General features: G+C 34.2%; 3 protein-coding genes across 5 annotated transcripts in view; all 3 read left to right on the top strand.

The window, feature by feature from the left end:
- Positions 1 to 1,202: 1,202 nt before the first annotated feature.
- Positions 1,203 to 4,947, top strand: LOC117107051 (zinc finger protein OZF-like). The gene is made up of 3 exons (XM_033248574.1): positions 1,203 to 1,334; positions 2,060 to 3,582; positions 3,639 to 4,947. Exons 2-3 carry the CDS (start codon positions 2,225 to 2,227, stop codon positions 3,865 to 3,867), a joined length of 1,587 nt encoding a protein of 528 aa, XP_033104465.1. The 5' UTR covers positions 1,203 to 1,334; positions 2,060 to 2,224; the 3' UTR covers positions 3,868 to 4,947.
- A 2,469-nt stretch (positions 4,948 to 7,416) lies between these two features.
- LOC117107020 (demethylmenaquinone methyltransferase-like) lies at positions 7,417 to 12,799 on the top strand. Of its 3 annotated transcripts, none has more exons than XR_004445182.1 (5): positions 7,417 to 7,536; positions 8,552 to 8,687; positions 9,697 to 9,789; positions 10,695 to 11,182; positions 12,530 to 12,799. XR_004445182.1 is itself a non-coding variant. In XM_033248537.1 (5 exons), exons 1-4 carry the CDS (start codon positions 7,447 to 7,449, stop codon positions 10,880 to 10,882), a joined length of 507 nt encoding a protein of 168 aa, XP_033104428.1. In that variant the 5' UTR covers positions 7,417 to 7,446; the 3' UTR covers positions 10,883 to 10,926; positions 12,221 to 12,432. The 3 variants fall into 3 exon arrangements, 2 of the variants coding, with proteins under 2 accessions (XP_033104428.1, XP_033104426.1); XM_033248537.1 differs by lacking the exon at positions 12,530 to 12,799 and adding an exon at positions 12,221 to 12,432 and having other exon boundaries at positions 10,695 to 10,926; XM_033248535.1 differs by lacking the exon at positions 12,530 to 12,799 and having other exon boundaries at positions 10,695 to 12,128.
- An 801-nt stretch (positions 12,800 to 13,600) lies between these two features.
- Positions 13,601 to 15,624, top strand: part of LOC117107018 (zinc finger protein 501-like) — a 10,677-nt gene continuing 8,653 nt past the window's right edge. Inside the window, exon 1 of the mRNA XM_033248533.1 lies at positions 13,601 to 13,682. The gene's annotated coding sequence lies outside the window, so the exon portion shown is untranslated. The remainder of the gene's footprint in view (positions 13,683 to 15,624) is intronic.

Here is a 15,624-nt window from a genome sequence, read left to right as displayed (position 1 = left end):
AGCAGTTGTGAATGAGACCTGACAGGTCTGTAAGTACGTATTCACCTTTATTGGTTGATGCATGCCTCCAAAAAGTTGTTACCACTCACAGGAAATTTCAATCAAAAAAAAATTTCTCCCAGTAGTTAAAGATCACTTTTTGCCAGCAGCATCCTTCACATCATTGATCGCTCCCTTTTCACCTTCACATCCCCCAAACCATGCATCAACTGAAAATCGAATTCGACTGAAAACGAAAATTGTTTAACAATGGCAAACTTAAATCATAGAGACATTATAATTGGATTAATTGGTAATTAAAATAATGTTACGTATAAATAAGCCTTCTCCCTGACCCACCCATGATTTTTCGAAAGCAGAGTGTGCTGTGCTTTTATGTAGCCTACGACGTTTAAAAAAGAATTAATTTGACAAACAGGGTTTTGGCAAACCAGGTTATGTCAAACTGAGTTCTCATGTGTTTTTGGTGAACTGGTTGGCAAACGGGGTTTCGACAAAGTGGCCGGCTGGCCTGCCATTAAGTTGGCAAACCGGGTTTCAGCAAACTGGATTTCGACAAACTGGTTGGATACCATTCAGTTATGTTGGTGGGAACGTATAGCTTTTTTGTAATACATTTATTAGAGAATATATTTCAATATACAGTCAATATACATTGACTGTATGATGTCATCATCATTCCTGATGATGACATAATTAATGTCGAAATATTGAATCCCAACACGATGGCGTGTATTTCAATACTTGGAGTATGTATTATACTTTCTTGTCAATATACTTGTTATGCAAAATTACTTACTTTTTATGACGAAACTTGGGTAGCCTGGAAATTGGCTATAAACGGTTTCCAGAGGATCTTAATTTGACAGGATTAAATTCTAATATAGCAAACAATAGTTTCGTGAAAAATAGTCAGCATATTTATGAGTGTTTCTTTTAAAAGCGGTAGGCTGATTTTCTTGTCTGCAACCATATAAGGTTGAAGTATGACTCTGAGTATGGTATACTGTACTTACTGCAGATATTTATGAAATATGTAGTAGTGCACCTTAATAATGATCACTCATGAAAGTGAATGTAGTCAAGGTGTATTTTAGGCTTTCAGGGCCGCTATAATTAACCAATATTGATAACGCAAACTTCGCAAATGATAAAGTTGCAGCAAAATGATAATTGAGCCAGACGAAAAGTCGCCCCTGAAGGCACTGTGGGCGTTCCATAGTATGCTGACAACTTGTGCCTTCTTTGCGCTTGCGGCGTGTGCACATTGCTGCTTGTTTTGTTGCCTTGTGTGTCAACAACGCTTGTTGTAAATCAGTTTGCCTCGAAATATCGTAAGCGTGTTTATCTGCTGTTGAGGGTCATGCAGAGATTAAGTTAGCGAGAGTTTTACATGTGGTAGTGTGCATTTAAATAATGTACTCTAGGCCTGCCTAATACCAATGATACCTAGAACTAGACTAGCTTGCCTACCTAGCTAGGCTAGGCCATGTCTATACAGTACTACTGCTGTAGGCCTAGCCTTTTATATACATATATTTATAGGGCTATATAATAGGCTATATATACTGTATTTATAAACAATTATTACATGTAGGCCTAGTATAGGCTAGGCCTATATATAGGCCTATATATACTAAACTAACCTTTATATATCTAAATATCATGCTTTGTTGGTATTTTCCCCATTTTCAATGGCAATGGCCTAGCGGCAATAATAACCTTATCTTCAATTGTAGAAGTGGTTTGGCGCAGTGGGTTGTCCAACCTGGATGTTGGGGTTTCAATCCCCTCACTGTACATTTCACTTATGTCCTTGGGCAAGGCACTTAATCTGCATTGCTTCTCTCCACCCAAGAATATAAACGGGTACTACTGGTAGGGTTGCCAAAATGTAGCTGCTGCAACTTTATGGAATACTCCCCAGGGAGCTTGAGTTAGTGTTCCATATGTGTCTGATCCAATGACTGGGGATAGTAATGTGAAGCGCTTGGAGGCCTTTATTATAACATATTATTATTGTTATTAATATGATATTTATCTCAATATTTTTGTTTAGGTTGGTATTCAGGATTTTCACAGCTTTGCCAAGAAGTTCATTTGATAAGAAATTGATAAATTTTACATTGTTTATTACTGTATGGAATCTCAAAAGTAGAAAGAAATAAATGAAATCAAAATTTGTAGTGTTGATACCTGAAAAACACTGGAACCATTATATAAAATGTCTACTGACCACAACACCAAGGAAAAAAATGTGACTGAATTTAATGAAGTAAAAGTAAATGAACAGGGTGGTTCTAAGGAACTTTGCAGAAAAGACAAGAGAGAATATAAATGTGAACATTGTGGGGAAAAGTTTGATTTAGTTACTTTAAAAACACATTTGGGAATCAAAACAGAAGATGTGCCATTTCAATGTAAACATTGTGAAAAACAATTTGAGCGCAACAGTGAATTTGAAAAACATATACAGATGCACACAGAAGGGACACAACATGAATGTGAATATTGTGGAAAGAAATTTAAATACCGTAGCTTTTTGAAAACGCATTTAAAGACACATACAGGAGAGAGAGACCATGAATGTGAACATTGTGAAAAGAAATTTAATAAAAGCAGTGATTTAAAACTACATTTGAGGATACATACAGGAGAAAGACCATTTGAATGTGAACATTGTGGAATGAAATTTAAACAGCGTGGCACTTTGAAAGCGCATGTAAGGATACATACAGGAGAGAGACCATATGAATGTGAACATTGTGGACAAAAATTTAAACAATCGTCCGGTTTGAAATCACATGTATGGAAACATACAGGAGAAAGACCATATGAATGTAAACACTGTGAAAATACATTTACAAGAAGTAGCCAATTAAAAGAAAATTTAAGGATACATACAGGAGAAACTCCATATGTATGTGAACAATGTGGAAAAAAATTTATACAATTGTCCAGTTTGAAAACACATGTATGGAAACATACAGGAGAGACTCCATATGAATGTGAACATTGTGGAAAGAAATTTTATAAAAGTAGTAATTTAAAACAACATTTGAGGGTACATACAGGAGAAAGACCATTTGAATGTGAACATTGCGGAAAGAAATTTAAACAGTCCCCTGCTTTAAAAAAACATGTGAGGATACATACAGGAGAGAGACCATATGAATGTGAACATTGCGGAAAGAAATTCAATCGTAGTAATCATTTAAATCAACATTTGAGGATACATACAGGAGAGACTCCATATGAGTGTGAACATTGTGGAAAGAAATGTAGTAGAAGTTATAATTTAAAACAACATTTGAAGATACATACAGGAGAGAAGCCATATGGATGTGAACATTGTGGGAAGAAATTTAATAGTAGTAGTGAATTAAAAAAGCATTTAAGGATACACAAAAGTGAAAGAGCATTTGAATGTGAACATTGTGGAAAGAAATTTAAACAGCATTCTGGTTTGAGAATGCATGTAAGAGTACATACTACTACACGAGAGAGAAATGAATGTGAACATTGTGGAAAGCTGCATAGGAATGTTAACATTGTTGGACGCAGAAGGGAAACACCAAGAATGTGAATATTGTGGAAAGAAATATAAATACCGAGGCTCTTTGCAAAAACATTTAACGATGCATACAGGAGAGAGACCAAATGAATGTGGAATGTGAACATTGCGAAAAGAAATTTAATAGTAGCAGGAGTGATTTAAAACAACATTTGAGGATGCACACAGGAGAAAGACCATTTGAATGTGAACATTGTGGAATGAAATTTAAACGGTCCACTGCTTTGAAAGCACATGTAAGGATACATACAGGAGAGAGGCCATACGAATGTGAACATTGTAAAGAAATTTAACAATCGTCCAGTTTGAAAACGCATGTATGGAAACATACAGGAGAAAGACCATATGAATGTAAACACTGTGAAAATAACATTTAAAAGAAGTAGCCAATTAAAAGAAAATTTAAGAATACGTACTTGAGCAACTTCATATGAATGTGAACATTGTAGAAAGAAATTTAATAGAAATTGTGATTTAAAACAACATTTGAGGGTACATACAGGACGATATGAATGTCAAAATTGTAAAAAGAAGTTTTATGGAAAAAACAACAACATTTGAAGATACACACAGACGAATATGAATGTACTTTATTATTATCTTCCATTATTAAAACAAAGTTTCGTCTTCCTTTGTGTGCCTAACCATATTCAGTACTTGGTTCTGATACAATGACTTATAAAATCAACAAGTTCGAATTCAATTATCTTACTTGCTTTTTTACAAATTTTATTATTTAGCTTTGCTTTTTAAAATTAGCATGTTTTGATAAAATCAAATGAAGTAAAAATTCATGATACTACGAACGACTGATTCGAAGAAGAGATGAATAAATTTGGTATCAACACTTAAAATCTTCATTTGACGTACAAGGTAAAGCCTTTAGCTGCCTTAAAATATACTTTATCTACATGTAAGGTCCATGTTAACTTGCTGTCAACAATGCAACCTAAGTATTTGTACTCATTAACCTGTTCAATCTCAGTATCATTATTATACTTATTATTATTATTGTTATTATTATTATTATTATTATTATTTATAATAATAATTTTCAATAATAATATTTTTTTAATATTATTATTTATTATTATGTATTACCTGGAAAATTGTGATTATTTGCACTAGTAAAAATTACAATCAGCCATGTTATAGTTTGAGTAGGTTTTAGTTTCATAGGACAACATCAAATTTTTTTTAAATGTCAGACTCATTTTAAATTGTGACATATACTACTGTATATACTACCAGACACTACCATCTCATATTGAACAGGAATGTTTGTTTAATTAGCCTTTTACTGTATGTGTCACTACAATAATTTGGAATTCACTTTCTTTACTTTGGTTTTATTAAATATACATTCAACTATATTGTTATACTGTAATGGGTTCTAATTTATACAGCTATCGGATATGTATTGCATTGCTTACTTGTATCAGTGGCACACAGTAAACATATTTAACGATGCATCCAAAACAACTACTGTACTCTTTACAAAATTTTAAAAAATATAAATATAAATTGAGAAGCCTAAAAAGCAGGTAAAATACACAAAGACTTACAAATTACTTACAATCAAAACAGAAATCAATCAAAGAACAAAAGAATAATTGATAATTGATTGGAAACACGTTTGCTTCAGTGGCACACACCATCTGGTGGTGCATCCAAATTACAGCAAAACACTTTGCAAAATAAAATGGAAATACACTGAATTTAAAGTGATTAAAAAGTGAACGTTTATGAGTGTAATAGAAGTAGTATCCCATGAACCAAAGCTGAAGGCCGAAACGACTTGGGGCCCAATTCGACTCAAGCCCGAAACGACCAGGTTTTAAGCTGGCCAAAAATAATATTTTGCAATTTGGCTAATTTGGTATAAAAATACCACAGAAATTTGATTAGTCAAAACAAAAGAATATAAGCAATAATAGCTTCAATTCCATAGCTTTTTTGGCTAATTTTGAACAAAAATATTTAGCAAAATTCAGCTTTTATTAGGATTTGGCTAATGACAGCTTAAACACTGAACAACCCTATGTAAAATTGGCTTGGTATAAGCACAGGTAAACAGATAGGCCTCTAAATACAATGAATGATCAAGTGGTGGGATGTGGGGAAGCTAGTAATGATAATTAAAAGGCTAAAAATGGGCTTATGATTACTGTAGGAACAGGAAGCAGCAATTAAAATCAACAGTAAAAGTATACGAAGTATTAAATTAAACAAATAAATGGAATGTAGGTCTATTATATTTTACGGGACATATGCAAATATAATAGAAGTATTGAAAGCATAAAACTGCTGATGCAGGTCTCCCTATAATAAAAGACCCCTCTAATAGAGACCACCTTTCTGTGGTCCCAAATTAACAAATGTCTTATTTTTGTTATTCAATTCTTATTAGAGACCAAAGCTGTTTAAGACCATGGAAGCCCTGGTCCCAAAAGTGGTCTTTAATTGATGGGAGACCTATATAAGGCCCCATAAAAAAATTATTAGTTTATCACCCGCTCCCTCATCACTTTTGGGGAAAATCTGATTTTTTTTCACTTGAAAAGCTCAGTATTTCTTGCAAATATGTTTACTGGTACAACAAAAACATATTTTTTAAATATAAATTTGATTCCATTCTTAAGACTTTTTATATATGACAGGGGTTTACTTAAGAGCCGGCGGCCGGCGCATTCGATCGGCTACTACGATGTTTTCGCCGGCTACTTCAATCAATGCTGTACAAAAATTAATACAAAAACCACCAATATGAATAGCGCAACAGGCCTGTAAAGACCCTTATTTACCTACACGAAGTTAATTTGCAATAGTATGCACTCATTTCGATGTTCCTTTCTGCTGAAAGTTCGTTAAAATGTCTACCAATTTTCAGATTCCATTTCATGAAACTCCATGTCTGACTTTCATGAACTCGCGGCGTAAACAAAGTTAAAGTTCAAAGTTTGGCAGTCGCGTCTGGGTGAGTCCATCAAAGAAGCCACGCCTCCAAATCACATGTTAGCCAATAAGATAATAGAAATTTCTCCTCCACCAAATGCTGTTTACACTCACAATTTCAGAGTCATAGGTAGCACAATGATTAAAACGGCAGAGCAAGCCAAAATCGTCTCAATTCACATCACATGAGACATTTTTTTTCCCAATAAATTTTAGACCTATTTTTTGCTCTCCTTTAGATGTTTTCTTCAACGCAGATCTAGGGCATAGGCCTAAATGGTGAATCCCCACAAATTTCAACATGTTTGTGAAAAGTAAACAACTTCGTCATCATTATAAAAATTGTATTTTCATTTTTTTTGGTGGATTTTATTAAATGTGTATAAACTTAAAAAAGAATGTATTTCAATTATTGAATCAATATTCTGACCTTAAATTCCGATGTTGAGCTCGAAAAATTCGTAATATGTGGTTTTTCACAAAGCCAATGCTCGTGTGATTGTGATTTTCCTACCTATCAGGTCCAATGCGGCCTGAGGCGGTACGGCAATCCTCTTCGTGACCGACGTTGCGCCCGTCTAAAACTGAAGTGGTGGACCTTTCCTACCATTCAACACTATTTCCATTTCTATTTATATTTCTATTCTACTTTTGGAATTCTTAGAAGGTCGGCTTTACCCACCAGAACCAGACTGGTTTCTAATTGTACTTCTATCAATGTTTTAACAGCTTTTATTTTTCAAAATTTCTACTGTTTTTATAAGTATTATTGCATAACAACTTTCTTTAAAGGATGAAAAATAGTATTACTGTTTATTATAAAAGAAAGAAACAAGCACATTAAATCAATAAAAATCAAATTTGCCGAAATGGTTTGTTTCAAGGTATTTGGTCCGTATCAGGATGATGGACATGTCATGACATTGCGTACTGTAATAGACCTGATCCCAAACAAGAGTACTCGCATACTGGACTTCGCTGCATCAACTGGACTCTTTGGAAAGCTTGTAAGTACAGTGTACTTAAAAGTATTCAATAATCACCCACATACTGTTTTGAAGGCTGTACAAAATATAGTACATAATATCAAGGAGGTACCTCCTTGATAAGGCTATTGTGTATATTTGAGATACGCATACAATTTATGAAGGACAATCAACTTTTCCGGAGTGTTAATCAAACTACAACTGACCAATCAGAACAGTGCCAAGAATACGCGCATGTCTTAGAGACACAAAGTGGTGTCGAATACATGAAACGTGCAGGCTACCGGCACCTTGACCTGTGATGATTAGTGCCATTTCAAATTTTCACAAAAATGTGATGCAATAATGACAAAATGATTATTATTGTTTATTTTCGGTAAATATTTCAGCCGCTCCAAATTTCTTTCCTATTCTTCTTTCTTCCTATAATGTTTCTTCCATATTTTCGTTAAATTTTATTTATTTTTCTAAATACATATTTGCGCATAATGTTTATGATAAATATATATATTGTATATAAATATATCATTTAGATACAAAATTATATATTTAACTGGACTCTAGAACTCGGCCTGTGTATACATTGTGCCTGTATTTAACATACAGTCAATTCAATCTCCGTCAATCTAAAGTCGAAGGTATGTCCCGACCCTTTAACGTCACTATTGGATAGGCTTATTTCATAAGACTTCTACAAATGGATATCTTTTTCGAAGCAAGAAATCAAGTTGTCTTTACCCAGTCATGGTTAATGATTTAACCCAAATATGGTCATGATAACATCACATCATGACCATATATAGGCACATCATGACTATATATGGGCATACAATGGTTTTTGTCAAAGAGAAAGTTTGATGGTCAGGACAGAGTTTAGCATTCTTTTCAAAGAGTGTCAAAGTGTTACATGCATTCATACTATGATGACATAATTGATGTTGAAATATTGAATCTCAAAACGATGGGGTGCATTTCAGTACTTGGAGTATGTATAATACTTTCATTCCTACCATGTATTTTGTCTTTACTTTGTCAGCTTCACGACAACGGCTACACTAACATTGATGCTTTTGATGGAAGTTCAGTCTGTATGGAACAAGCCAGAAAACGAAACGTCTATAAAAATTTTATTGTTGAATTTGTAAGCGATGCTAGATTAAGCATTGATGATGGTAAATATAGTAGTGTATCTGTTTAGTGTTATTTACAAGGAAAGCAAGCAACTAAACTAATGGAGGGGGAAGGGTCTGGCTGGGTCTTCACAGAAACCTTATGCTTCGCTTTATTATATTTTACAGGGAACTAATTTCAGATTACAAAAACCATCAATTTGTTTGGCTTTTTCATAAAATGTTGTAAATCCTCAATATTGAAAAAAATGTTTATGTAAGCCAAAATAAAAATGTACAATTTTTTAAGTGTGAAATTTTTGTCTAATACACAAGGTAGTAGGCCTAGCAAATGCACACAAACATTATCCTTGGCTGCACAGGAACATCGCAGAAATCTTGTTATTGTTTCTCTCATTTTGTTGTTATCTTATTGTTATTATGAAACTTGAGTTTTCTTATTGTTATTATGAAACTTGAGTTAATGTACTGCCTTTCCATTTGGAATGCATTCAGCATATCTTATGCAATGAAATCTTGTGCAAAAAAATAATTTGTTACATGCAGGGCTGGAAAAAGTGCGCAACTGGTGGTCAGAGGCAGCATGACTGTTCTGGGGGCATTTTGGGACGAAAAATTCTACAGAATAAAATGTTGGGCTATATAGTATACAGATAACATTTGGTGCTGGAGACATTTTATCAAGATAATTGATCATTTTAATTGTCGGAGGCACAAATATTTTTTTTGCATGCCTGGTTACATGCTCAATTTTTATCTACAACAATAAATATATTGGTATCACTAAGTGATACTGTACTAGAATTAAGAAAATAATGGCAACATTTTAGGGCCGTGAACAAAAAGGCCTCCACAGTACTTTTCAAATATTATTATCGATTGTATAAATATGTTTTTCTGATTCGTTGCTTGCATACCATAAAGGGCGAGTTTATTGGAGTAAAAAATGTTAATATTAATTAATTAATATTAAAAAATATTAATCACCAATATTTAGTATTATTATATTTTGCTAATGCTTTTATTGTTCTTCCTGTCATTGTATTTTTAGATTCATATGATGCTCTTATTTGCTACGGAGGCATGGCGAAAAATCACTTACCCATCTCAGTGTTTTCAGAGTGGATTCGATGTGTGAAACCAGGTAATAACTTAATCATATCCACATACAGTATTTTGTGGAAAATCATTATTTATTTATTACATTTATTGTGTATTACTAATTTAACATTAACATAATTTGAATACTACTCTTGTAATCAGTTACAAAGAACACAGGGCTGCCAAGAGGGAAAATGTAACCGGGGCAAGGGTTGGTGTGGGCCCTCAGTTACGAGCGTGAGAAAGATTGCACCGAAGGCGCAAACGTATTTTGGGTGGGATCCTGTCAATCTGGAGGTGCCCATTATTAGGGGACCCATGCCATTATTGAGGGCCCATGATAGTAATTTTCATTTTTGAAAAAAATATAAAAAATGGTACCTCCAATATCTATGGGCCCCTTGTAAGCTTGAGCCCAAGTGATCTTCTCCCTGCCCCCTCTCGGTGGCACTGAAAGAACATGCCCGTATTGGGGGAACTGTTTAATTTGTGCTTTGTAATTCTTTGCATTCTCTATTTCTATCTGAGGTGGATGCATGATTTGGCGGTAGGGGGTGCATGAGAGTCCACACCACGTCAGCCCCACTATTGTTGGGGGCTGGGGTGAGAAAATTTTGAGGATATGGACCTTTAAATGTCTTACCAATATTATGTTCACTTGATAATAATAAAATTAAAAAATGATTATGATGTATATTGAGAAATGTGCGCTATATAAAATGTGAATGTTAATATTTAAAAAAAACCAGTGTTAATAACAATTTAATGGGGGTGTGATCGCACCATCTGTACTCCTTCCCCCTTCCTGCATCAACCCCAGTCTATATTTACATATTGTACGTCATTATGTATAAATAACCATTCAGGTATATATAAATATATTTATATAAAATACATGTGGCTATATTAAAATATGGTACTTACAATGATTATATCATTAAAACACAGGTGGCTACATCATTAATGCATTTCGTATGAAATGGTTGAAAGATGCACCAACTTATAGCAAAGGAAAACTGGAAGCTGAAATAGAAAGATTGGAAAAGGAGAAGAAATGGAAATTTATCAGGAGAGAAATGACCAATGATGAAGACCCTGATAAAGTTGTTATAAAATTTGCTCATCAAGTTTGTTAATAATACAGATACTGTATAATGAATTGCATGATAATGTGTGTGATAATAATGGATTATCTGATGATGTGTGTGATCAAATTAAAATTTCTAGTTTAAAGCCCCGTTTACACTAGATATGATTACGACATGATACAGATGTACGCAGTGTTGAAGAATACAGACTAAAGGATGATATGTCGTCGTGTCATAATCGTGTCTAGTGTAAATGGAGCTTTATAGAAATCTTGAATGACAAAAGTTGTTTAATATAAAGAAAAGCTAATATCAATCACCTGAGGAATCAAATGGGCTACCCTTAAAGTGTTTTTCATACACTTTGGTGATAATTTGTGTGATAATGGATTACCTGATGTGTGTGATCAAGATTTTAAGATTCAAGATAAATGTTATTGTCACATATACAAAAAATATACATGAGATTTGCACTCCTGTGCTTATACATTAAAAACAAAAAAACACAAACACATCACATAAAATATAAATATATCACAAATACAATAGCACCAAAAAGCTTAACTAACTTAACTAAAGAGAAAGACAGTAGAATTGAGCTTAAACAACAAAGGTACCTAAATAATACTCATTATCTGGAGAATTGACTACTGTAGAGCTGACATGTGTGAGGTATGAATGAATTCTTTAACCGATTTGTTTTAACAGTAGTTTGTCTGATTCTTCCTGATTTGTTAAAAGTGGGTGAGACTCATCCTGTAATATTTTATCTAATTTCGTAAGGGCAGACTTATCACAAAGACTGCTTATTATACTTGGAAGCTCCATACCAATAATTTTTCCTGCCACTCTGGTTATTTTCTTAATTTGTTTACTATTTTTCTTTGTAAGGCTGCTGAACCAGGCAATACAACAGAAGCAAATAACTGATTTTATTACACTCTGATAGAAGAGAGATAGTGTTTCCTGCCCTACATTAAACTTATTTAGCTTCCTAAGAAAATGAAGACGTTGAGTTGGCTTGGAATAAACACCTTGTGTGTGTTTATTCTAGTTTAATTTATCATCTATGATGATACCCAAATATTTATGTTCTGATGTTCTAGTTACTCTTTCATTATTGACAATGAGTTGATCTGTATCTGTATTGCTTCTCCTGAAATAAAAAATCATTTCCTTTGTTTTCTTAGCATTGATAACTAAGAAGTTATAAGAGCACCAGTTAATAACATGGGAAACTTCATTTCTATAAGCAGATTCATCATTGTTTTTTATTAAACCAGTAATGCACATATCGTCTGCGAACTTAACTAATTTGCAAGAGGTGTTGATGCATCGTAAATTACAAGTATAGATTGAGAAAAGGAGCGGCGATAAAACGCAACGCAAATTAAAATTTCTAGTTTAAAGCCCTGTTTACACTAGATATGATTACGACACGACGACAGGATACAGATGCACGCAGTGTTGAAGAATACAAACTACACGATGATATGTCATCATGTCGTAATCGTGTCTATTGTAAAAGGGGCTTTATAGAGATCTTGAATGACAAAAATTGTTTAATATAATACTAGTGGTAAATAATTTTAAATAATATGTATACAGTATATACAATATATATATATATATATATATATGTTTAAGAAAAGCTAATATCAATCACCTCAGAAATCAAATGGGCTACCCTTAAAGGTGGTTTTCATACACACTGGTAATTAATCATATCCGACTTTGTATGAAGTAGATACTATTTTATTGAGTTCATGTACCTATGCTACAAAAATTGCAATAATTAAACAAATACAACTCAGGATCAGTAATAAGCAATACAAGGGAAAAGCCAAGAGCAAGCTCAACCAGTTGATGATAAGATTTTTGATAATATAATTTGTGTATACATCAGTAATAAAATCGGCTACCCTTGAGGTGGTTTCCAGTGGTGGATTCAAGTGGGGGGGGGAAGCCGACTCTTCACCCCTCCCTAAATTTTTCAAAATAAAAAAAGAATTGAGAAAAAAAGAAAATTCTTTTTGATAGATACGCCACTGGGTTCATTGCTGTCTCTTATACACATCTAGATGTGTATAAGAGACAGCCTTTAAATATGAATCTGCTAAACTTTGGAATAACCTACCATCAAATATTCACAGCACTATACACTCACTTACTTTAAAATATTTCAAAGATCTAATTTAAATATGCTTCTTGTACTTAACCCTTCATTAGAATTTTGATTTTCATTTAATTTTGTATGAAATTTAAGTTTTTGTTATCTGGACCCCAAGGAGAACAATATCCCAACATTGATTGGGTATCCAGTAAAAAGAAAGCTTTCTAATTCTAATACTAATTATATACATGATAGAAATATTACCAACGCTCTTGTTGTGGAGCAAGTCCTTCCCCAGTACCGCCTGATTATAAATCAACGGGAAATCTACCAATAGCTACGATTTTTACCAAATTTCGTTCCCCTTTGTAGGCCTATGTCCATTTATGTCTCACCATGTTTCTCCTAACAAATAATTAATTAAAACCAGAATATTATGAATGATACACCGCATCAAAACATCGCTTCTCAACGAAAAACGAAAATCGCGAACGACAATTTTAATTTAAAAAAAAGCTAAGGTCATGTGCGGTGACCCATTTCAACCCCGAACGCTCATTGGTTGAATTCCACCTATGAATTAATTTACCATGATTTTGGGCCTGTACGAAAAGTCTCCGCAGAAGGCACTGTGGGCGCTCCATAGCTGACAACTTGCGCACATTGATTGCTGCTGCTTGTTTTGTTGGCTTGTGTTAAGAACGCTTGTTCTAAATCAATTTACCTCGAAATATCGTAAGTATGTTTAGCTGCTGTTGAGGGTCATTCGGTAAATTTTGTACCACCATTAACTATTCTGATCCAATCAGGACCTGGGATTTGCACTTAAAATATTTTAAGTGAAAAAAATTAGGCCTAGTTTAAGCCTACCTAGGGCCCTTATAGTAGGCTAGGGCTAGGCCTAGTTACTATAACAACTCCCTGGGCTAGGCTATTCGGCCTAGAGGCCTCTAGGCTAGAGGGGCTTCCAATTTTAGTTATGTCCAATTTTTACATTGAATTGGCAATATACAGTAGCCTAGCCTATTATATATACAAATTTATATACATATAGGGCTATAGGCCTATATATTAATATTATAGTAGGCCTATAATATATTTATGACCGGTTGAGCCGCCGACAAGTTGAGCCATATCTATGGAACGCCAAGCGCGTCTCTCAGTGAATGTAGTGCGTTAATTGCGGCGTATTTCAATTAACTTATTCGTTCTTGGTACTGTTGTTTGGGATGTATTTCAGTTTATTTACTCAATTATTTAAATTTTTCGGTTTTTGCACTGATTTATTAAATATTTTTGGGACGTATTTCAATTTATTTACTTGTTCTTTCTATCGTTTTAATTTAAATTTTGTGAGTATTTGCTCAGTCAGCTTGCCAGATAGTAAAAAAAAAAACTCCATACATTCTTATCATTTATCAATAATTTAATTAAACATAAAATTACATTTTTAATACAATTTTGCAATTATACAACTTCATTTATTTTTATAAAAATGTAGTACATAAAATAATCAAAATTCTAATTTTCAATTACACAATTATACATCACAAACGGCAATACGAGCAAATCAACGACTGACAAGACTGTGGAATGAATATCCGGGGGGTTCATTCACTGATGACATCGGCAAGCCGACTACATTCACTGAGAGACACTACATTCACTGAGAGACGCGCTTGATGTTCCATAGAAATTACCGGCGGCTCAACTTGTCGGCGGCTCAACCGGTCATATCCCTTATATATATATCGCCGTGGCTAGAGATACGGTACCGTATCGGAACTTCCGATTGCTAAAGGTACGGTAAATGATATTACGTTAGGATTAGCCAATAGAAACGCCGATACATGCGTGACGTCATTCAGTGCACTGCTGCTGCAAGAATAGTGAGTGTGTGTTGGCAACGATCGGAGATAAGAAATTTTGTTTGTTCGCGGGTGTTGTTGGCCCTATAGCAATTAAAAATGATAGCAGTTTTGCTAGATTTGACGACATCAAGCGAGAATAAAGTATTTTAATAGTAGAAGCCATGCCTAGGCCTTAGCTACCCCTGCCTTTCCGAAACCTAGCGAAGCCGGAGGGCCTAGCTAGAGAGTAGTAGGCTGGCCTATGCCTAGGTAGGATAGGCCTGCCTGAACATCTCTAGGCCTAGGTCCGACCTTTCCTTGTTGTTACTGGCTGTCTTAGGCCCTCACCCTAGTTGAAAACTGGCTATGAATTTAATTTAATAAGAAGTTAAAAAAGGGGAAAAAATTGATCGCCCAAAATGCCTCAGAGGATGCGTCTGTTTAGAAAACAAATATTTCGCGGACATCCCCTTAAGGCGATGTTTTTTTTCTGGCTTGATGTCGCCAAATCTAGCAAAACTATGCTTTTTAATTGCTATAGGGCCTCGGCTACAGAATACAATTAATCACAGCTTGTCAACAACACTCGCGAACGAACAAAGTTTCTTAGTCTTCGATCGTCGTTGCTAACACACTCGCTATTCTTGCAGCAGCAGTGCACTGAATGACGTCACGCGTGTATCAGCGTTTATATTGGCTAATCGTGACGTAATATCATTTACCGTACCTCTCTAGCCACGGCGTATATATAATATACTGTATATAAAAAATTAATACATGTAGGCCTACTGTAGTATAGCCTTAGGTTATAAGGCCCTATATATAGG

Source organism: Anneissia japonica, unplaced genomic scaffold, assembly GCF_011630105.1.
Source record: "Anneissia japonica isolate Jap-2015-1 unplaced genomic scaffold, ASM1163010v1 scaffold9291_len582782_cov165, whole genome shotgun sequence".
Classification (NCBI taxonomy): domain Eukaryota; kingdom Metazoa; phylum Echinodermata; class Crinoidea; order Comatulida; family Comatulidae; genus Anneissia; species Anneissia japonica.
Note: the sequence above shows the minus strand (reverse complement) of the source record. Positions and strands in the feature narration are given on the sequence as shown.